Below are 23773 nucleotides of genomic sequence, written 5' to 3'. Positions count from 1 at the left end.
GCTTTCCTGAGCTGAATGCTCAGCACCAGGAGCTTTTGCTCACAGGACCCTCACCGCCTGGAGCTGGGCCTCCCGCACGCAGTTTGAACGGCAGACGCTGAATGCCACCTAAATATAGGAAACCCCCTTTTCCAAGCCTGGCTGAGGAATGCTATTGGTATTTGACGCATTCTAGATTTAAATTAGACCTTACCCATTTCTCCCCAGAAGAACGGGTTGATTCCACCTGTTGTGCAGTTGTACACCAACAAGTTTTTTGGTCTGGAAAGGAGAAAGAAGTATTATTTTGAGGTGTGAAGAAAAGCACCCAAAGCTTTATTAATGGAGCGTGAAATCTAACAGCCCAAGAAACAGTAACATCAGCTCATTAAAAAATGCAGAAGAGGGCATTTTTTATAAATATGAAAATACAGTATAAAAAATGAAGTTTTGATAAGATTCAGTCAGATTCTGGAAAGCATATGAAGTTAATAGAGATAGATGGGGTTTAAGAAAAATCATCCATATATCACTTAGCAAAAATCATAAAAACATAAAAACAATAAGGAAAGCATTCACACTGACAAATTTCTGATTTTTTTTTTAATTGTTTCTCTGAGTATGTTGGAAATAATTGGCCAAAGCCAACCTCAGGGACACACTGTGTATTTTACGATCATTTACTTAATGTATATGATTTGTGCTACTTTTAAACTCCATTTGTTAGGGTGGTGATTACGAATCAATCCCTTTCAACAAAATTCTCATTTTAATACCAAGTCTCGTTTGGTTGTTATTTGGGTGTGGAACCAAACATAGAACATACTGGTTTTATTTCTTCCTTCGACATAAGGCAAGAATTAGTCAAACAACTTTCTTGATCGAAGCCTGCCCTGCCAAGGGTGCAAAGTGATGCCATCAGCACAGCATTTTTCTTACTCTACATTAGCAGCTGGAGCCATCTGCCAAAATGCTAAAAGAAGCGAGATCTGGCCTTGAACAGGGGATAGCAGCTTGGCTGGAGGATACGGCATCTTGGTGCTTCTAGGGTGCTCGGAGCCTGTGGTGCTCGGAGCCTTTCTCCACTGCCCGTGAGGAACCTCTCTTTTAATAACCCCCGTGACTGAAGAGACCAGGAGACAGAACCCCTAAACCTGGGATAGGAAATCTCACGCAGTAATACTTGAAAACTGCATTTGGATACCACACAGTTTTAATGGTGGTTTTTTTAATAATGCTTTGAAATCATGCCATTTGACTCTACATTATCATTATTACTAATCCCTAGCAGACTTCTCCACTTGCTCCAGCGGGTCAAGCCCATTAAACGCCAATTAAGAGGATTTCTCCAGTTTCCCAGCTTCCAGTGAAAAGTCTCTCCTTGTTGATTTTTTTCCCATTCTCCACCTCCCAGCTGAGTCGGTGACCTTGACAGAGTGTAGAGCTTTGTTGAGCTGCTACACTATGTAGTGAAGACTGCAATTCTCTGCTAAGTTTTAGAATCTAATTTCCCTTGGTAATGTCACTTGCCCTGAAGGATACTGACTTTCTAATTAGATGATTTGAAAAAAAAAAATGTAAGCCATACACGCTATTCTTCAAGACAGCACCTAAACCCGAAACTTTCTCAGAGAAATCAAATTTGCAGAAGGCTCAGGCTCTTGATTTTTCTATACAGATTGCTAACCTTGGGGTTGTGCCCAGCTAGACAAAGCTTTAAATCAAGTTCTGCAATTGCTCCTTTAACCTAATAATTATTTGTGGGGGAAGCAGATGAAAACCGTGTATCTTTAGCAAAAATGGCACTTCTCCTAGCATGGCCAGAGCCAGGAAGCCTACCCATGGGCTGATACACTGCTCATCAGCACGTGTTCATCTCCTTTTCCAGCTTTACGGACAGGCCGTAGCTCTCTTTGTCTGGAGGCTCTCAGTGGGGTGTGTGTAAGGGGAAGCAGTATTTATTTTTCCCAGACCATGCTGCTTTGTCTGTTGCTGATGGAGGGGGACAAAACAATGAGAAAACATAAATCTGAAGAGCTGGTGAGCTGCCTTTTAAGATCCTTTTGGGATACCTGTATTTAGGTTACTGTATGCAGCTCTTCTCTACCCTCAGCTCAGAGGGCTTACTCTGTCTTTCAAAATAAAATATTTCTGCCTTTTATTTGCCTGGTATTGATTTCTCAGAGTTGCATAAACCTCCAGAATAATTCATGTGGTTTACTCTGTAGCACTTCCTACCGAATGATTAAAGGTCAGGGCCAGAGGTTCACCAGAAAAGATCTTAATACCTTCATGTCACTTACACATACCTTTCTCAACAATGCAAAGAATGGAGGCTTTTTTGATCCTCTCCCCTATCATATGAGCCCATATTTATATTGTGCAGTGTTTTCCAAGGCAAACAGGCAGAGCATTTTCACCGAGAAAACTGTAGAAGACACTTGAAAAGCGACTCAATGCAGCTGCCTGAGAAAGGAGGCCCAAAAAAAGGCTGCTGCGAAGCTGCAGTAAAGCTTTTGGCCTTCAGAAAAGTGACTTCTGAGAGAGAGACTGGTCAGCTGAGCCTACGTTGTACTGAGAAACAGGTCTCACCTGTAGCTTTAGAGATTTCCTAACTCTAAAGCCTGCCTTTATTGCTTCTGCTACGCTCTCAGTCCTTGCCAACCCTGGGGGAGAAAACGTGAACCAGACAACGAACCAACCAGGCTCTTGCACACGTTTTCCATTAGCTTCTGGTTCCCTTTAAAGTCCTGGAAATGCCCAAGTCTGGCGGAAACAGGAGTGCCTCCCCACCTGTGCACGGCAGTGTACCATCCGGCTGCAAGGGTGAGGTTGATGGCGACGTCTACCGGAATCATATCTGCCACCGCTTCGTTGTTGGCGATGACGGTCCGCAGAATCCCTTTGCCCGCCTGTGGGAGAAAGCAAAACAGACACTGACGGTGAGACCGTGGTTAAGATTTCATCGGTTTGGATTGAGGACAGACCGTCACATAAGCACTCTTCAAGCCTGGCGCCTGCTGCAGATTATTCGGTTTCTGGGAAAATAAAGATGGATCTTGCGTGGATCCCACTCTTCCGCATTTTCAGGGGAAGTCTAAAACATGCTGATGTCTGTGCTGTGTATAACAAGAAAAGCTGAGACTCTTTTAGTTAACTCAAAATGAAATAAATACCTGAAGAAAGAAATATATTTGAATTTACTGCAGTAAAATTCCCAGCGATACCTGAAGTTACATTTTCTTAAATGCCACAGGCAGACAGAGGTCTGAGTGTCCCTCAAAGACAGCAGTCACTTTGGAAATTACATCGATAGGCTTTTTGAAAAGTTTACTCCCTTTCCTTTGGATGTATTCACACCCTCCTCTTTTCCAAAGCTGCGTCTGTTAAGCACAAAGATACAGTCAAGACAGGGCCCTGCCCTGAGGAGCTCACTGCCCAATTTAAAACGAGATTCAGGAAATCAATGAGTGAAAATACAAAGTACTGAGAGCCAAAGAGAAGAGGTAGGCAAGAAAAGAAGACTTTTACTTCGCTTTGGTTGGAAGTGTATTTGTCATGGGGTCAGGCTCCACCAAAATACATACATTTAACCTGAATGCTTATCAAGGGGTTTCCCTGATGACCAATTAGTCTTTGGAGGTTCCACAGGAGCGACGTGGCTGGGAGAGGCTGACATGAACAGACAGCAACAACACGGCAGACTTAATCTAACGGGACAATTCAGAAATATAGGAACGTGGAAGAGAAATGGGGTGAAGGAACTTCACCCAGTGTGTCAGGGATGAGGGCTGAATAGAGCAAAAAAAAAAACCGAAAGCCCCAATGGCAGAGTGAAGGTTGCAATGAAGTTATCTAGTATGTGGGAAATAAACTGCAAAGAACTTGAGATTGAAGTAGAAGCTGAGGACCCAGTGAAAGAGCTGGGAGGATAAAAGTGCTAGTGAAGCAAGGACGTAAAAAAGCTCTTATAATTTAGATCCACATAAAACCAGAGGGAAGGAATGAGTGAAGGGGCAAAGGTATATGCTCTACATGAATATTTAGAAGTCAGAGCAAAGGAAATGTTATAGCATTTTTTTTTCTTTTCTTCCAACCTGAGACTCCCATTTCATGATGAAATAGCTCTCCAGCTGTGAAAGATGAAGTTTTACTGCAGCAACTAGACAGGTAGCGCCCAGTTGTGCAAAAACACTTGCCTGAAGTCTGGGGAGAAGAAACATGTGATGAAAAAAGCATTTAAGACTTGATATTAACTTGTAAAGCATGTGCCATTGTCTACAGGTCATTGGTGGATTTTAAGGGACACCACATCCCCTGTTTGGGAGGTGTTTATCCGGGTTATTTTCTTCTGTCTCTCTCCCCCTCTTTTCCCCTTCTGTAATCAGATGGTTTTGTTACATTTCACAGCTTGCAAGCAAGGGAATACCACTTATGACTGATTTAATTTTCATGAGCTAAGACTCCTGAGCAGTCTCATCTCATCCTTGGTGCAGCTGGCAGAGGAATCATAGACAGACTCAGGCACAACCATGTAAGCTTCCCCCTACGACTCCATCCTCCTCAAACCCCTGGCATGCAGTTAACCTCTGCTGCCCTAAGCTGAACCGCAGTTATGCTTAGACATTAAAACCTTAACTTGCAACATCACTATGATTTTTTTTGTTGTTGCTCCTACTACTGATTTTTCAAGGGAAAAAAGAAAAAGCAAAAAGAACCAGAGTGGCAAATCAAGCTCAGCTATGAATTTTCCACTGCTGTGAACACATCCCCACTAGAGACCACTGTGTGATCAACTATCACGTTTTCACAGGTACGCTAAAGACCTTTCTGAGGTCTTCAAAACTAGGAATTTTGATGGATGTGCTGCAAACATGCCTGTATTCAGAGCAGCACGTGATGGTCATATATACGTGGATGAATGAGACATTTCCTATATTGTGTATTTAATAAAGACTTCAAGTTTAAGTGTTTTAAGTTACTTTTAACATTGGAAATGGTTTGGTACTTCTTGATCAGATATGGCTTGATTTCTATTTGTAGTTGCTGACTTTTGTCTCTCCAGTGAAAGAGAAGCTACTTTAGTTGAAGCCCCCGAAACCATGCGTCAGTCTGACATTTCTGGATGACCTCCCAGCTGAAGCGCTTCGGGGCCAGTCACTGTCCAGAACATGAATTAAACCACGGTTCTGCCCTACAGCTTCACTGCCTTGCAGGGAAGAAGGTCTTTCCATGTAATACGGAACAGCAAGACAAAATGCCTCAATTATAGGCCAATGGAAATGTAATTAATTTCATTTTGTTTTTCCATCAACAAAGCTTCTCCCCACAGCAGCTGGAGCAACTGTAGGCGAAAGAAACATAATGAGACTATCAAGAACAACTTGAACTCCCATATTTCACGAATATTTAAAAGAAATATAGCTATTTGTGGAATGAAATGATCAGACTTAAATATTATAGTTGCGACTGAGGGGAAAAAAAAAATAATCTTTGCAAGGTTTGAAGTTCAGATTCTGCCCAAATGATCCCAAAGATCATCTGAATCAAATCTGAATCTGGGAATTGTTCTCCATATAGGATGAGCTTGGGTTGGAAGTGGTAAGTGAGTATTTTAGTATCGGGGGGACTTTAAAAAAAACCACAAAAATACCAAAACACTTCCCTTTTGCTTTTTCCATCCTTAATTAAGGCTAATAAAGCTACTTGACTAACACACACACTTGGAAATACAGTTGGCTGAGACAGCTGGTTGTAATCACACAACTTCCATGTAATCAAACTAACCCGTAACTCATGTTCAAGGGTTAATTCTCAAACTACCAAACAGGATTTACCAATTCACCATATCCAAGCACATTAACTCAAACCATGTATTTCTTTCCCCCTGCCCCCCAGAAGACCAAAAGTCTCTTGGGCTCCCTGATACTAAAGATCTTTCACTTCTAGAAAACTAGTACCAGTCCAACTGAGTTCAGTAGGAACTGGAGATGGCACAAGACAAAGACCGTCCGTCAGCACCGGCAATCCCCTCTTGCTTCTCCGCGTCATGGAGTCTCTGCTCCCGACTGATGCCAGCCAACACCGCTGCCTGTGGGGCCAGAGAGCCGTTGGACACGGATAGCCACCTGATCTCTACACCCTGCACCGACTGCCTTTGATCTTTGTCTTCTTCTCGATTAAGTCTTGAGAATAGTTGCATTTCAAATCATCATATTTCATCACAGAAGAGCTCAGGGCCGATGACACGAATTTCATTGCCTCTTTATTTCCTATATTGAGGAACCTTAGAGCTTCAATCCTGAACCAACAAATACCATCTCTATTTCAAAACTACTTCAGTACAAGTCAAAGCTTTTCTATAAAAGGGAAGTTGCTTAGTATAGTGACCCCAGAATCTCAAAAATCCTTACTGTGCATAGAGTTAATTTGGAGCTAAAGATACAGGCTGGCATCTGCGTGTCAAACCTGGCCTGAGTAAAACCACCATTAGGTTTGCTGTTACATTCAATCAGGCTAGAAATTTTTGCTTTGAAGAAAGAAAATATTAGTTACTGGTATGAGTGGCAAAGAATAAGCACAGAAAATAAATGCAAGCTCCAGTGTAAGTTCCTAAAGCGAACGCTATTAAAAAAGACTGATATATGGGCAAAATTTCCAAATACTTAACCATTAGGTGTTTTTTACTTCTTGTCGGGTTAAAAGAAAAGAAAAAAAGCATGAAACGCTTTTCTTACATGACAAAAGATTTGACTGGCATGTTTTTATATGGCTGAATGCATATGAACTTTGGCCTGTGTTTCATAATGCACTGGCATATGATACATATATGAAAACTAGCTGCTGTAATTTGGTACCCAGGTAATTCACTTGTGGGGAATAAAGAGCAATGCAATGGAACCTTTTTATACAACATCTTTCTTGCAAACTAATTCTGGACAAATTTTTTGTCACAGACATCTTTAATGCTTAAAAGTAATAGTAAAAAAAAAAATCAAAACGCACAGATATGATTACAAAAGCTAGAACCTGTCAAAGGAAAATGTAAGGAGTGGATCTGCAAAATTAAGGAACTGCAAAGCCTTTCTTTATTGTGATGACGACAAGACGTCATGAAAGAACACAGAAAATGGCACAAGATGCTGTGAGCAGAGCAGAGCGAGGCAGTACAAGCTTTCTGAGCAGTCAGCAACAAGTAAAAGGCTGATAGATAATTATTTTAAAGAAACTGAGATGAATAGGAGCTAATAACACTTTGTGAACACAAAGGATGCATTTGGAGGCTTTTGAACATCTCTGAAATGTGTAACTGGGGTTTCCGATGAAAGCATTAGCTGGGATATACCCACTAATGTCACTAGTCCTGCGGATTCCAGACGTAACTGTAACAGTTTCTATTTATGCTGTACTTCAGGTATAAACGCGCTTTTTTAACAAGATGATATTTGGATTTTATTCTGCTCTCCTATGATGGTAGACTACTAATCCTTTTTACAAACTGCAGCAGGCTGATTGCAATATAGTTTTTACAAAGTAATCAAGTTGGACAAATCATACATGAACAAAAGATATCTGCCCATAGCTATACAGCATTAGGCATTGACAAATAGAGCTAAAGGCAGAGATTTTAGGTCTGAAAAAAAAAATATAAGCCAGGAGAAGAGGTATGCAACATTACTGTTTTTATATGAAAACAATCACTAAAGTTCAACATATTACAGGGAATGTTGTATCATTATTCATTATTTATCTTACGGGCTTGTTCCTTGCCATTTTGCACGGTAGTTATTTACACCAGTGTTAAGCAAGAATATAGTGAATTATCTGTGTGACTGGCAGAGTCACTTTAGAGTGACTTCAGAGTTGCTATTACTAACTCTAACTCCAGTTAAATAGTAACTAGACATACCGCAACAAATATTCCACTTGTCCCGTTGAAGCTGTCAATCCAACCCTGCAAAAAAGAAGACTGATTAGTACTTCTTTCAATGACGTGTTGCTTACACGGGCTTCGAAACAGTGAAAGGGCGACGGTGCTGTTGTGTAGACAAAGAAGGAACGAGACACCCGTTAAGACAGACGCCAGCCTATCTGGGACAGCCGCCAGGAAGCTAACCAGTACGAGGTACCTAATTGCTTTTAAATAGGGGATGCATTGTACGAGACCTCGTTCTGTCTGCAATTTACCCATCAACAACAGAATCTAATTTTGTTTTTAGAATCCACTTCTTTCCTTTAATAACTTGGCTACAGGAATAAACTCTGGCTTTAAACACTACTGTGTCTTGGTGCTGTCACACTTGCTGAAAACAGGCAGCGTGTTCTACAGCCTCCGACATAAAACATGCAGAAGTCACTGAAACTGATTTGATTACTCCAGCTCATTTCTAAGGTAAGGAATTAAAAAAATACCACTCCACTTTTGCATCCCATCCTACTTCAGCTCAGGGAAACTGCCACTTGTGGGAGATGGAGTTAAGAGCAGTGATGAGCTGTCTGACCTGAAAATGGGTTATGACACCTGACAGAGTTCACCCTGTCTTTCCAAGATGGGGAACTTGGCCCAGAGCCTTGGCTATATCTCAGCCATCTTTGGCACGCTTTGAGCTGCATGAAAGCCAAAGATGACTTTATGTTGCCTTTCCAGTTTGGCTGCAATGTTAGGGCACATTATTCCTACTAGTATATTTAGCTTAGTGAATTATTTCAGTCCAAAAGTACCGCTGCGTTTAATTACTGCGCAGCTGACATTTGTATCTGCAACAGGCCCATACAAGTGTGAATCCAGTGAATTCAACAACTACCACCGTAAGACAAAGATACTAGGGGACTGCACATGACATTATCAAATGCTTTCAAGGACTATGTGAGGTCTAGGGTGCTCTTCAGGACCTTATTAATAGGCTGACTAGACCATGGAAAGACTTGAACCAGAACGCATCAGGACTGTGCCTGACCCTCAGATCTTGTCCTTCCCCAGCTAGTACAGAAACTCCCCCGTCTGTCTTGTCTGGGCACGACCCTCTGCGTGTAAGCCTGTCGGTTGCATGTCCACCGTTTTGTACTATTATTATCCCAGCTTTTCCTATTATTGCTTAAACGTGTTGTTTTCACTTGCAGGCAAGAGTCTTTCCTGAAGATGCTGAAGAAGGCTCGCTGTTCTACTCCAGCACAGGTCCTCCACCTCTTCCACGCACTTTCCTATGAACTGGGGCACTTGTTTCTCAAGCAGACACTGCTACAAGTAGGGACAGATTCCTGACAGTACTGCAGCTACAGCTGTGTCAAAGGGCTCTCAGTAGGGAATTGCTATGCAGTCATGCTTACCGGGAAGGGCTCATGCCAGCTGGCTCCCACGATGGATGGCCTGATGATAGCAATGTTCAAGTTTCCTTTCTCTTGCTGAATCAGGTATTCTGACAAGGCTTTGGTGTAGGTGTAAGTGTTGGGCCAGTCCCCAAGCAGTTTGGGTGTGATGTCTTCAATGATCGATTCATCCAACCACCTAGAGGGAACAGGAACATCATTATCCGCCACGCAGAGGGAGAAAAGACTGAGGCAAAAAAGACCAGTGAGACAGGAATTCTCACCTGAAATGAAGGATAAGCAAGTCAAAGCCATTTAAGACAAAGCAAGGAGCAACTGGTTTGGATTTAGTACAGCTCCGTGGGAGAAAGATTACTTTTGTCTTCAAAGTGCAAAATAACCCTGGTGAGCTTCATGCTATGATGTCCAGCTCAACGTCAGTTATCTATACAATCTCATTCTAAAGCAATCTCTTGCGTGCTTTATGCTTCACTGCAATCCGTAGCGTAGATATAGCCATGGTCTGCAGATTGATGGAGCTTTCCAACCTAGCACTCTCGCTAGGTAGCGCTCATCCTTAGCCAACACAGTCCCTATCTACTCCCAAGTACGTTTCAGGAGATTCTTGGTAACCTTGAGTTACTGAGTCGAGTTGCATTACAAAGGTCTCAAAAGCTAGAATAACGTGCTACAGAGATATTATTCCAGCATCACAATTTACAGTGTTAGATGCTCCTTCCTACTGGTTTTCCACTGGCTTGTTCACATAGGAAATCAAGAAACTGTCAGTGTTAGCTGCTTTAAAAAGAAACCCACCACGTTTTTTTGGGTGTGGGTTTCTTTTTTTTTTAAGGTATTCGAGTATCTAATCTATCAGAAATAGTTACATATATACTTTTAAAAAAGCAGCCCTTACCAGCGTGGTGCTGCAGCGAAGGCCTAAGTCTCAAAGGCTCTTCCCTGGCACACCATCAAGACATCACTGGTCCTGCCAGCATTTGGGTCTAAAGGACAGGAACTGGCTGTACTTCCAGAGCCCTCGGCACACCGCTGCCAATCCCCAACAGGCTTTCAGCAGCCTGGTGTTACACCACAGAACCAAAGATTAACTCCTATAAGCCAATTTGTCATTAAGTCAATGGACTTACAGTTCAGACTGAACAGGCATGCTCTTCCCAGGGGCACTGCAAGGATACCGTTTCCTGCAGATCCTCGCTTCACCCCTCCTTACCTTGTATTTCAGGAACAGGTAGAGGTCAGGGGGAGAGGAATAAAGTGAAGACTGTCACACCTGGAGAATTATTTGATCATATCAACTTAAACATGGCTCAGGTGGCACACTGGTTTTCAGATGGCTCTCATCAGACACAGATGGAAATATTACAGCAAAACTGTTGTATGAGAAAACACTGATTCACTGAAACTGCAAAAGAGTTTGCAGGGGAGGGTTTAATTCAGGGAATCTCTCAGTTTTGGAACGAGTTAAAAAGAATCTAACAGTTTTTAGTATATAGAGATTTTGTTTTTTAAATAAAAAAAGCCTTATGAAGGCACAAATATTTTCCTTTGTGACCCTAGTCCCATGCTTCAGAAACAAGGCAGAAAATAGGGAGCTGAATTACGCAGAGGCTATAAGGAGCACACAATACTGACTTAATTTACAAAGACTGTTTAGGTAGCCATGGAACCCAGCCTCCTCAGGGGCTCAGATAAATTGTCATTGTTTGAATCTGTTGAGTAATTAATCACCAGCCTACCAAAAGGAGATGTCTATTTCTGCAGAGCCTTGAGGAAGACTAGGTTCATTTGGGAACTCAGATTAAGCTGCATACAAATCTCTTTTTTCTTTCTTTTTTTTTTGAACAATAGGGGCTTACAGGTTAGTGTTTCTCACAAAGCAAAGACAGGTGTAGAAGTACAAGGAGAAGCGGTTTCCCCTTGCCCTCATCCTTCCAGACAGTCCTCTCTGCATTACTTTACGTGGTCATCAAGAGGACCACGTTCCTGCCTGTCTCAAGGGTAGCATCCTCCCAGGTGATTTGATCTACCAGCATTACCATCGCCGGAGCGCTGAACCGACAGTTCAGCCAGGCAAACGGTTCCTACTCCTCTATGACCTACTTTGAAGATTTTGAAATGCTAAATCACAAAGCTACCGCTTTTGCTCGCCGCTGCAATTGCCCCATAGAAACAAGAGATGCAAATGAAACAATTAGTAACCTCCTCTTTCACCACATATATGCACCAAATTACTCTGCCATAGGAAAACATAACTTTCTGTGTTAATCACTTTGCATTGATAAGACACTCGTTCTTGTACGTGATGACAGATCTACATTTCCTGCAATAATGAAAACAGTTCTGCTTCAGCCCACATTTCGCTGCATGCCGTGTTCCTTACCTGAGCGCGCCCTTCAAAGCTCATTTCCCTCAGCTTTAGATTAAGGCAAACCTTGCTTGATGTGGCAGATTATATGTTTTCTCTATTGGCCTGGCAGTACTTCGAAGCGTGACTTCTGGTTTATGCAGATTAGGCCTAAGGCTTTACTTGCAGGTTAAATATCAAAATACTGGAAAGCAGGGATATAATAGGAGGATAAGAACAGAAAAAGAAACAGCAGGGAGTCCTACTTAGGATTTCAACTGAATAAAGAATCATAAGCATATATCAACTGCATGGCCAAAAGCATCATTAAATGGATCTGTTATTGCATCCAGTTGCGTGACCATGCCTCTTAACGCACTTGCAGAAGAGCACTTTAAGACCAGGGTTGTTTATATTTCCTTGTCCCCTTTTTGCCCTTCCCCGTCTTTTTGAATGTGACGTTCTGATAGCTGTTAATTGCCTTTCTCCGAAGCCCTTCTGTACCCAGATAGCCACATACTATTTCTTCCACTTACATGGTGAATAATAAAAGGTGCATCTCTCCCATCTCCTTCCAATCCTTCTTTGTCTTCTCTTACTCCAAGTAAATCCCCTTCACAGTCTCTCAGAGTTTTCTCTATCCCATTCTGCCTGTATCACATCACCCCAACACCACAGGAACTTTCCCCATCCTGCTCCCCCCCCCACCCTGCAACCCCATGCATCTCCTTCCTATATTGCCTTTGATTTGCAGAACGCCTTCCAAACCAATGACCCTGTGATTTTCAACAAGGCCCACCTGATTTCAGCACCTTTGAAGGCAGTGGGTGTCTTTGTTGGGAGCAATTATAACGCTACCTGCAAACACCGCAAAGAAAGAGATGCCATCCTAGCTGGGGGCATGCTGTGACTTCTGTCTCACTAGAAGTACCGGAGGGTTGTGAACTTCTGGAGTATGTGACATAGGAAAAACTGTAAAACAAATTCAAAACTCTAGTAATAAGGAAAACCCATCTCTAATTACGTGACTAAGAAAAACCAACCAAACATACAACCAAGATAAACATATCAAAGAACGCATCTGAAAGTCCATCCTGGTCACTCAACCTTTCTTTCAAACATCATCCTCTCTGCTGCACGTACAAACTATGATAAATACATTCTTAGTGTCTTACATGAAGCAGCTGAAGTAGCAACCTCTACGTTGTGTTTCCAATTAGCATTCAGTCCTTTGCTGGAGCCTTCTTTATCTGAACTGTCAACACTAATTGATTCCAAAGTTGCAAGCGATGGTAAGCTTTTTAGGGCAGTGAAATGTAATATTGATAGCGATGAACTCCAAAGGACATTGTAAAACTGAGTCAGTGGGCAAAAAGGTGGCACATTAGCTTCACTGTAAATAAAGGTAAGGTAATGCATTTAGGGAAGAGCAGTCTAAACTGGTCTTGGAGGTTGCCGAACTCAGAACTGGCAGTTGCAGCTCAGCAAGATCTCTTGGAAGCTCAGCTGACAGCTCTGTGAAATCTCAGCAGCAGACAAAAAAGCCAATGAACTCGAAGCTAAAATCATCAAGGAGACAAACCAGTTGGCATATGAGGAGACAGTAAAAACCCCGGGACTCTTCAGGCTGCAGAAGAGAAGGTCCAGGGTGAACGCAATACAGATTGACAGAACTGCAGAGGTAGTGAATAGGGGAATACTGCAGATACTGCAATGCTGCAATTACGGGACATGCAACGCAACTATTAGCGTGACAGCTTGAAACAGGTAAAAGAAAGCTCGCCTTTACGCAGCAGTTAGTTAGTAAACTTCTGGAACTTGCTGCCACAGGGGTTTGCAGAGGCAGAGTACCAGAAAGTTCACAAAGGGATGAAACGAATGGATTCAAAAATGGCTCGAAAAATAATAGGATGTCACACCCCTAATACTACAGTTCTGGTTTCTGGGAGGCTACGAGGGGAACGGATTGCAAAAAGTATCCAGGCTTGTGTAGTTACCCTCAACAGCATCTCCCAGTGCTGTTGGGGAAGATATTGGACCAGGCAGCCCACTGCTTCAATGCACTAGGTCATTTCTTATGTTTTTATCACGCTCCACTTGCTGAATAAATGATAAATGATAGATGACTACTAGCTGCAAGTACACATATCCAAAAATATGGGCTACTGGTAAAATTAAAAAAGAAAACACCGATTCGTACTAAATTTTCTGGAGTAGTGCTTAGTCAAATTAATTTTTTTGGGAAAAAATTTTTTGATATAAAACCTCAGTGGTTCTTCTGCTGGACATTAATTCATCTCACATCCTATTATCCTAAATCAAGGAAAAGAAAGATTTTATACCAGCTCTTTGGGTTACTAGTTCACAGGTCAGTTGCTTATATTACACAAATGGAATGATACTAGAAAATAAATGAAAACAAAGTTACAGCTGTGGGAAAATTCTTCTAAGGGGAAGGTGTCCCGGGGCCTTTATCAGCAGATTTTGTTATTCTTTTGCATTATTCTTCATTTTGGTAAATTCAGTTAAACAAGCTTTTTATTGTTCCCTCAAAGTCGTGGATTCTCACACTGAACTCTCTAAACCAGCCTGTTTCTGACTCATCCCTACATAACTCCAGTTTAATACCACAGGATTGTTGAAATAATTGGAAATAACGCTGGGAAGCTGAAGAGATAAAGAAATGAATATAAGGTATATGGAAAATTTCAGTTCTTACTAAGGTAGCAACAGAGCTGAGTCTTACAGAAAGAAGCATCACAACTCCACTTCTGATAGCAAATGCACTTGTGCATAACTTAATCAGTGCTGGACTCTCATGAAATCACACGGTCTCTTTAAAAATGGTGTGTGAAAAAATGTAGAGGTAGCTGAAATCACAGGGTTATTAAGTGTGGTTTATGCTATTTGCTAATACTTTTGTATTTGGCAAAATATTCTTAAGCTCAGCCAAATGTTTCTAAAGCGCGACTTCAGCAGCTCTCCAGATACAAAGGCTCCATAACAGCGTCTCTATTTCTTCTATTTTCAGAAAACCTCAGTAAAGCGAGTTTCAAGAGAAAATCTAGAAAGGACAGACTTACTGGATGACATCCTGTGGAAAGTACCGCTCAAAACCCCCTAGAATGAAAGCTCTCTCTACCCTTGGTCTCACTGTTATTATGGCCAGCATTTCTTGCTGGCATGGTACGTATGGACAAGGCCACACTGCAGTAACAGCAACTATGAGCAGAAATCCCACCGGACAGGTTATATGAACAATTCAGAGGTCTTCTGCAGAATGAAGCAAAACCAACATCACGAGAGGCGATGCAGTTCCTACTTACTCTACTAAATAGAAGAGCTTCTTGAGTTCAGCAGTTCCTACTTACTCTACTAAATCGAAGAGCTTCTTGGGTTCAGCTGGGGGTGGGTAGATTACTTCGTCTATGCATTTCCGGACACAGTTTGCATAGGCGGTGGAGATGTGGATGAAGGCCTCGAGGTTCTGCATCTGCCGGGCCAGCTCTAGGAGCCGCTGCGTGCCCATTGCATTCAGTTGCAGGGCATGTCTAAAGAGGGCAGGGGAAAGAAACAAAATGCATTTCACTGGAAAGAATATATCAAAGCTGAGCATTATCCAAACCCCAAATAATGAAAAGGTGAGTAAGGGAAGAGAAGGGGTCACAGCAGAGTGGAAAGTGTCAATGAAATGCAAGGGCTAAACCACCTTTCAGAGCAAGGCTGTTGGATTCGCTGTTCTGGCCACAGAATGTCTCTCAAATATTTTTACTTAATTCAAAGCATCAGAGGTAACATTTCACTAACATCTCTACCATCTGACATATTTGCCACCCCTTCCTGGAACAAATACTTCCAACACACAGGACCACTGGGGCATTATGGTGCCTATGGTACCCATTCAATGCTCTCCTCAAGGGACCACGGCTAAACCAGATAAACACATCATTTCAGTAAGCAGCAAAGGGTCCTTGGGCCCAGAAAAACAGATTCATACTGAAAGAAGACACAATTAGAGCTTAAATTCCCAAGGAATGGAGAAGACAACTGATAAGCATCAGAGAAAAAGTGCCCTGGTTAGCAAGGTTGACCTTGAAGCACTCAGCATAGCTAGAAGTTGTCCTAGAGACTATCTGCAATGGATCTCAGTGAACAGACGTTCAACTTTGTTGCACGCTTTGTACTGGAAGAAAGATGTTTTCCTGCACAGAAGGGAAAAGGCTAAGGGATACGCAATCTGTTCAGCCCAGGAGCAGAAGCTTTCAACAACACGTACAAGACTATGAATAATGCTATCAAGTACAGTGTACACTAAAGAAATTAATTACAGTAATGTTGAAGAGAAATTGTAAATAGTCCAGATGAATGAAAACAGAAGCTAAGAGTATGATTAATGTTTGGATCACAATATTGAAAGCCAGAGATACTTACTTTTTTTTAGCATGCTGCTATTAAAGAATAGCATTTTCTGTAGATTTCTATTTCCTTCTGCCCTTCTAGCAGGACGAATACTTCTCCTTTAGCTACCCTTCATATGAAAGTTACTCTTCCGTGTACATTTCTATTTGATTGTATCCCTTCTGAGAGGGGGTGAACAGAATTGCACTCAGAACACGGGCCCAGCATGGATTTCTGCTGAGACTTTCAGAGATCCTTTAGCCTTTTAGGGGAATATCATCTAACTCTGGTGATTTGTTACTCTTTATTTTTTCTCTTTATATTAAAACTGCATCTACTAATATTTCAGTATAACACAGTTTCTCAGATTTCTGCCCTCAAGAGTTCCATCTGGAGAATTCACTAAACGTACTGCATGTTGATGCCAATAATTCATTTAGTTTCTCTGTTGCCGCTTTTCTAGTATCTTGATAGCACTGCTTTGGCACCTCCCTTATCTATCGGCTGTACGTATTCTGTGGTAGGCTTTGGACTTCTGCCGTGTTTAAAAAACATTTTTATTTTTGTGTCGTTAGCAAGTTGCTGCTCAAAATTCATATTTGACCAGCAATATTGTGCTTTCACATTTAACTTGCTATAACTTTTACCCATATGATATATTTTAATTATTCAGATAGGAATAATTTGATTTTAACAGCTTCTTGTATTTTGCTGTTTAATCATACTGGATTTTCCTTGTTCTGTTAGAGAGATTTTGACAGATGACATACAATCAGCCTTTAAATAGTTTCTACGCTGCCTGGAAGCAGATGAACATTTTAACTTTTTCTTTTAACTTCTTTCTAGCCATCCTCCTTATTAAATTCGTAGTTTCCCTTTGATGTTACATGCCACTGCGATGTATTTTTACAGCATGTTCGTTCGTGTATTGATTTAAGAACATTTATGGCTATTAATGCAGTGCAGTGCTTTGCTCCTTATTTCTTGAGCCAGGTTCCACATATGGCTCAAGATTAAATCAAGAGCTGCTTCCTTTCTGGTGGGTTCTCTAATCAGTTGTTGCAAAAAGCAATTATTTACGGTGGACACGGTGGATATCTATTTAGCCAATGTATGAGCAAATGAAGACCGACATTAATAATTGTGTTTTCTACTCTCACAGCTTTAGCGTTTTTCAAAAAACTGAAGATCTGGCAATCCAGATCATCCACCTCGGTTTGTTGACCTTTACGATTTGCATGGAAGCACGTACACATCCAGTCTTGCTTTAGTGGTTTATTTCTGCTGTTCTTTCTTAATGGAAAGCCTGCCTGGACAGGCGCTCCCAAGGGAGCTCCTTCAGAAACCGAGCATTTAGTTTAAACAGTTAATTACACCGAGTCTTGGGTATTTTAAAGCTTGTGATAGGCTGTTTTCTTAAACAACCTCTCGTTTCCCCCTTCAGTTACTCCGTGACAAAGAAAGGCCGTTAACACTAGCTTTAGAGACAGACACAACACAGTTTCGCTTCAAGCTGTCTCCAGCTAGTTCTGCCAAAACATCTCCCTCTTGGCCTAAAACACACTTTTCCCTATCCCAATTTTAGGTCACACTTTACTCCCTTACTATATCACAACCCAAGCTTGCAGGACTTCCTTCTGTTCCCGTGGAAATCTGCCAAGATACTTCACTTTTGACGCGCGTATGCCCGTGCCATTTTCAGAGCATTTACACCGCCACGCTCAGCGCAGACCCACATGTAGCATGAAAACGTAAATGGAGAACTACGACCTCTACACAAGAGATGCACTGAATGGTGTGGTATGGGCTGTTGTGCATTCTGAATCACGCTTAGCAAACACAGAAAGCAGGACATACTTCAGGGGTTCATCAAAGCGAACTGTTGCTGCACAGTGGAAGACAACATTGACCCGGGTCAGAAGCTCCTCCTCATCTTCAGCACTGATGGCCAGCTTGGGCTGAGTGAGTTCAGCATTAATAGGCTTAATCTTCTCGTGGAAATTAGGGCAATCTTCTCGGACCCTGTCAAAGACCTTGAAGCACAAACAGAGAGAGATCAGGTACAGAATTAGGCTACTGAGATCACTTTGATTAGTAGCCAGTCTGATTACATCAATCAGTGAAATTGGCACAAAAGAGAACGCCTGGTTCTTTCAGAGGGAGGACACACGTGAGATGATAAAATAGTTAATTCACTCGTTTCCTCCCATGGGAAAACCTCACAGGGGAAACAGAACAAAAACATAGGAGGTAATGTGTTGCCCTGAAGAGATGAATGAGTCTTCTCTGCACCACTCACTTCGTTGGACAGCCACATCTTGTACCTCCACATCTCCTGCAACCACTTGCTAATTGACCTCAAAGGCTGCCTGTAGGACCATAACAGGAGCTAAAGAGGAGGAGGGCAGAGTATGGAAGGGGAAAGCCTGTGAAGCATTAGACTCGAGCAATTTTCTTGATGGCTCTACAAAGGACTTGAGGAGAGGAGGGGAGCAGGGCACATTCCAGCTCCTCCTCTTCCTTTGCTGCTCCTTGCCAACTGTCACTCTTTGTTCACATCAGATGAGTCCTGTGGGGAACTGCCTTTGGGATGGGAAGGTGGGAAACCTCAATAACCCATACTGCTAAGGCTGCTGACTGCCACCAGCAATTTTGCATGACTGGACAAGTGTGCAGCTAGTTGGCCTCTCAAGCTGTCTTCCAGCCCTTTTTTTCTATGACTATGATCCATAGCTCTTTCCAATACACGTTTTCTGCCCAATCTTCTGCAGAACAACAAGACTGTGCATCTAAAAAGATCCCTACATTCCCATACACATTCTGTCTGATGACTTGTCTAAAACCAGCGTTTGGCACCTGGCTTTGCCTAAGAGCCGAGATAGCAGGTACGCTGAACAACAAGACAACTGTGCACAATCCTTCTGAAAGGAAAAGGAAATCATAGAATCACAGAATCATAGAATTATTTAGGTTGGAAAAGACCTTTAAGATCATCAAGTCCAACTGTTAACCTAACCCTGCTAAGTCCACCACTAAACCATGTCCCTAAGCGCTTCATCCACACGTCTCTTAAATACCTCCAGGGATGGTGACTCCACCACCCCCCTGGGCATCCTGTTCCAGTGTCTGACAACCCTTTCAGTGAAGAAATTTTTCCTAATATCCAATCTAAACCTCCCCTGCCACAACTTGAGGCCATTTCCTCTTGTCCTGTCACTTGTCACTTGGGAGAAGAGACCAACACCCACCTCACCACAACCTCCTTTCAGGTAGTTGTAGAGAGCGATGAGGTCTCCCCTCAGCCTCCTCTTCTCCAGACTGAACACCCCAGCTCCCTCAGCCGCTCCTCATCAGACTTGTGCTCCAGACCCCTCACCAGCTTCGTCGCCCTTCTCTGGACACGCTCCAGCACCTTAATGTCCTTCTTGGAGTGAGGGGCCCAAAACTGAACACAGCATTCGAGGTGCAGCCTCACCAGCGCCGAGTACAATGCTGTCATCATCTGAAAAGTGCCTATGTAAAAGCAGCAGTTTCCTCAGTTCCCATTTTCACTCTGTGAGTAGCTCAGAGTCACTGATAACAGTACAGCAGGTCTGGGTGCAGTTCTGCTTGTGCCATGAGAGCAGACAGCTACTGCAGGTTCCACCTGGAGACTTTTTATTTGGCAAATCTCACAGGCAAAGAAGATGAAGCCTGAATTTCGAAATGCTATGTGAATTCGCTGGAGTAAGATGTGAAAAAATCATCTTGAGTTTTAGAAGTGTCTGTTCTAAGGGTTTTGTATTGCTGGCCAGGGTTACTGTATTTGAGCAACTTCAACTGAAATAACAGGAACAGTAAAGTCCAAAAAGCTGCTCCCTTTTGGGGGCAGAGTGACAACAAGAAGGGTAGAAAGAACAAATCGAATAGAGAGGCTGTGGCATCTGAAGAGGTATAATCGAGATTTCAAGGGATAACCACACTTCAAAGGTAACTAGCCTACTGACAGGAATGACTACGTACTGGGATAGATTGCTGGTGGAAGCTGTGTGCCATCGCCTTTGGAGGCATTTAAGAACTGTCTAGATAAGCGTTGCCAGGAGAGGCAGGGAATAGCTGAATCCACCGTGTGGCAGGAGGATGGGCCAGCTGGCTTCTCAGTAGCTCTGTGTTTTTTGGTTGTTTCCTCTATTCTGTAGCTTACTCACCAGTAACACCAAGTTTGTAAATCTCCTTACTGTCATGGTCTCTTGTTTTCCTAGAGTCTGTCTTTGACTTGCACAGTGCTTATGTAAGAGCAGGAATTGTGTGACATAAATTAAACATACTAAAAGAAAAAGACAAGTGAAAGATTAAATCAGTACTAATAGCAATAGTTTCTTGTTTGACTAACGGATTGCCATCTTTCTGCTTATCTGACAACCAAATCTAGATAAACCTCGATGTTCTTAGGGATGAAGAAATGATAAGAAAATCATCAGCCTTCCCCATTGTGTGGCACACCGTGTACTTGACTTCATGTATTTTTCTTTAACACACAGCTCCACATCCTTCATAAATCTGAAACTTGAGCAAGTTAACAAATGTTAGGACACGAAAACGTCATTTAATTTCTCTCCGTTGCACCCAACTACATGCGTATTTCAGCAATGTAGTCCAGGCCAGAGAATAGACTTCTAGACAGAGAAAGCTAATCATGGAAAAAGATATTGGTGAGAGCCAGCTGGACTGCAGGGACTCAATTCCCAACGACTTATGTTCAGAACCGGGTACTAGCAGCATTAATGTCTGTAAAAAGCTTGTCTTCTAAGAAGAGGATGCTAGAGTGGCTGTCCAAATATGCACCAGCTCATGAGAGATCACACACGAGCAAACCCTGATGAGACACAAAATGGAAAGATTTCTTGGAGAACCCAGGTAAGACCAAAGCTATCTTTTTAAGAGGTTTAGGAACAATTCTGCATTTGTTTGTTCTGTTGCAAAGAGAGTGTAAAACTCCACCCAATGAGAGTTCCTTTATACTTGTTTTACTTTGGCATAAAGAACGCAAAGGCGGAGAAAGAATGAATCAGCCCTTTCTCCATTTCAGTCATGGTATATAAAAAGAAGAGTAGTATTTCTGCAGCGCCAGCCTCGCTCGAATTTGGACAGTTATGTTCTGCCTACATGCCACCTCCTCCTGACGTTCCCACTGCAGATAATATCCTCTTCAATATTTCTATGCCTACTGCTAGGTATTGCTTACTACCACACGCCACTCAACAGCTGTAGTTCTTCACCCTCTCCAATGATTCACTGCATTTCTCTGGAGGATGAAGGCGATTTCTAAACGCAAGCTCACAAATCAGCATACTGCTTTGGAAACCTTCTGGATCACAAGAACATTCAGTTCATCGTCACCATTAAATCAGATAACAGGAGCAGCTGTTTAATCAAAGTCTGCTGCCTCTTTTATGGCATCTGAAGATTTCAGACTTGTCGGTGCTTTACAGGAAAGCGCAAGAAGATTTAAAGACAAAACAAATGCAGTTCATTCTATACTGTTTCCTATAGCTCAAGGAGTGCTTAACATAAAGGTGATGCTTAGTCTGCAGGTAAACAATAACTGCATCTCTAAATTCCGATTAACTCACCCAGAGCATATATAATAAATCCCCAATAACTGCATGAAGCCTAAGGATTGTTCTATCTTTTCTTTTTAGAAGCTGTCTGCCAATACAAAATATATTCAAAGGATCAAGTGGGCTGGTGTACTGTACGGTTGGAACTGCATGAAAACACCGGCCAAGTCAGCAAGTGATACATGAATTGCCCCAGAATTAAGAGTGAAGAGAAAGGAAAGATGTTTGATTTCAAGTTGTCCAATATTAATTAAACCGAGGGAAATCAGTAATAACATATCGTGCTTTCAGTGTCTTTTTGAGCATCCTAATACCTTTCAAGGGCAACAGTGCAGCCTTGACCAAAACAGAATAAATGAACCTAATAGCTGCTATTCTCATTTTAATCCTCAAAATAGGATGCAAGTTCTGCGTAGGCTGTGCTGTCCCTCAACAGAGGTGAGAATTTCACTCTGAAATTTGCTGATTTTTTTAATGGTATAATCAGGCAATTCCCATTTACAATAATAATCTAATCTCTGTGATTTCAATTTACATTTGCAAGCACTTTTTATGAAAACGGGACGTCCAGAATTTCTCCCAACGTTATATTTGAGTGCGTTTGATGGGCATCTCTTTCCCTATTCCCGCCCACTTAAGCGTTGACCTCCCTTCCCAAAGGACATCTGTAACCCTCTGCGTTCTCTGCTCTTGCCTTAAAGCATATAATAGTTCAGAGAGATTTCTGCCCATCAATCTTTATCAGAATTTTTTTATACCACAGAGATACAAAAAACCTCAAAGAAAGGATAAATTGCACATCTATGGAACAGTGCAGCTGAAAACTAAAGGAACCACTGAACAATGTCAAATGCCAAAGGCTTTGCTTCTTTCTCAGGAGACATTTTCAGTGAAGCAAATAGAAAATAATGAAAAGTAGAGTGCCTAAGCCGTGGTCTACTTTAAAATAAGGAACTTTCATGAGTTTGATCTTACATCTGCCTTTCAAAGAAGCCTCGGTAGTCCTTTCTTTTTTAGACCTATCAGTCCTCACCCCTAAAAAACCAACTTACTGTAACAGGCACCATGCAGGATGACACTTCATTGAGAAACAAAAGTAGGAGAGAAAGCAGATCTCCTGTTCGCTTGGTAACATTATCCAACACCATTCCTCGTGCTCTCCCCTGATGTGAAGGATTCATCTCCCAAAGAGCTGAAGAAACGCATCCAGGCAATGCAAGCCATGGCGAAGGTGGGCTCCTGCTCTTCATCACAGTATCAGCGGAGTCTGTAACTCGCTGCGGATCCTTTCTGCACCGGACTGCCTCTTCAGCGATCGCACTCATGGCTCTCCCTTGGCCAGATCAGGGCCAAAAGCTTTGGTGACTGACCCAGAAAGCACCAAGTTTTTAAGTGCAACCTAGAAAGGTAAACTTTTTTCCTCCTGCAGTAAATAAAAAATGGTCTTCCCTGGTGCACAGTGGGGCCAGGTGTGTTTAACAGGCGCTGGGATATTAGGCTTCTCTAGGAGGATGAGCAAAAGATGGTAACTTATATTATAGTATGCACATTTCACAGCATTCCTGTATGAGAACATTTAAAATGGAGAAAATCAGAGAATTCCCACAAAATGAATCTCATCTTTGAGGAGCTACTGAGCAGATAAAGGTTGAGAGAGTTCAATTAAAAAAACAAAAAAAAGGCAAAAAGCTTCCACCCTTTCAGATAAAGAAATGGAAGGGATTGTTTATATTGGAAACGGAAGGGACTCTTTATATTCAGGAGAGTATAAGCATGAATTGCTTCTGTAAAGGAAATATAATTGATTCTAAGCAAGACATAGGTTAAGGGGTAAAACATCGTGGCAACAATTCCTTCAATGAACATGGTGTCCCATTGGGTGTGTGGAATAATTGTAAAAAGTCCCTCTTCTGAACAGAGTGTTGGTGTATCAATGCTAGGGAACAGCCTATATATAGATATACAGAGTAACACCCTGGGGCATATAACCCTCCGTGATTTCAACAGCAGTATCCTAAATGGACATGAGCGACCACCACACATCTAAACTACTGCAGGTACCGAAGTCCTGAAAACAACTCTTCAAAGAACACCTGATCTCTGCAGTTTTATTCTGATGGATGGG

The 23773-nt window shown here is 42.1% G+C and overlaps 1 protein-coding gene across 3 annotated transcripts in view; it reads right to left on the bottom strand.

The window, feature by feature from the left end:
- FAR2 (fatty acyl-CoA reductase 2) overlaps positions 1–23773 on the bottom strand; it is a 174506-nt gene that overhangs the window by 19828 nt on the left and 130905 nt on the right. For all 3 annotated transcript variants that reach the window (XM_059816280.1, XM_059816282.1, XM_059816281.1), the window contains 6 exons: positions 17906–18081; positions 15022–15201; positions 9307–9484; positions 7889–7933; positions 2773–2891; positions 194–261 (listed from right to left, as the gene is read on the bottom strand). In XM_059816280.1, coding sequence (XP_059672263.1) covers positions 194–261; positions 2773–2891; positions 7889–7933; positions 9307–9484; positions 15022–15201; positions 17906–18081 — 766 coding nt within the window. The remainder of the gene's footprint in view (positions 1–193; positions 262–2772; positions 2892–7888; positions 7934–9306; positions 9485–15021; positions 15202–17905; positions 18082–23773) is intronic.

The sequence above is a fragment of the Gavia stellata genome, chromosome 4 (genome assembly GCF_030936135.1).
Source record: "Gavia stellata isolate bGavSte3 chromosome 4, bGavSte3.hap2, whole genome shotgun sequence".
In the NCBI taxonomy this organism is placed as follows: Eukaryota; Metazoa; Chordata; class Aves; order Gaviiformes; family Gaviidae; genus Gavia; species Gavia stellata.
This window is presented reverse-complemented; position numbering and strand designations above follow the sequence as displayed.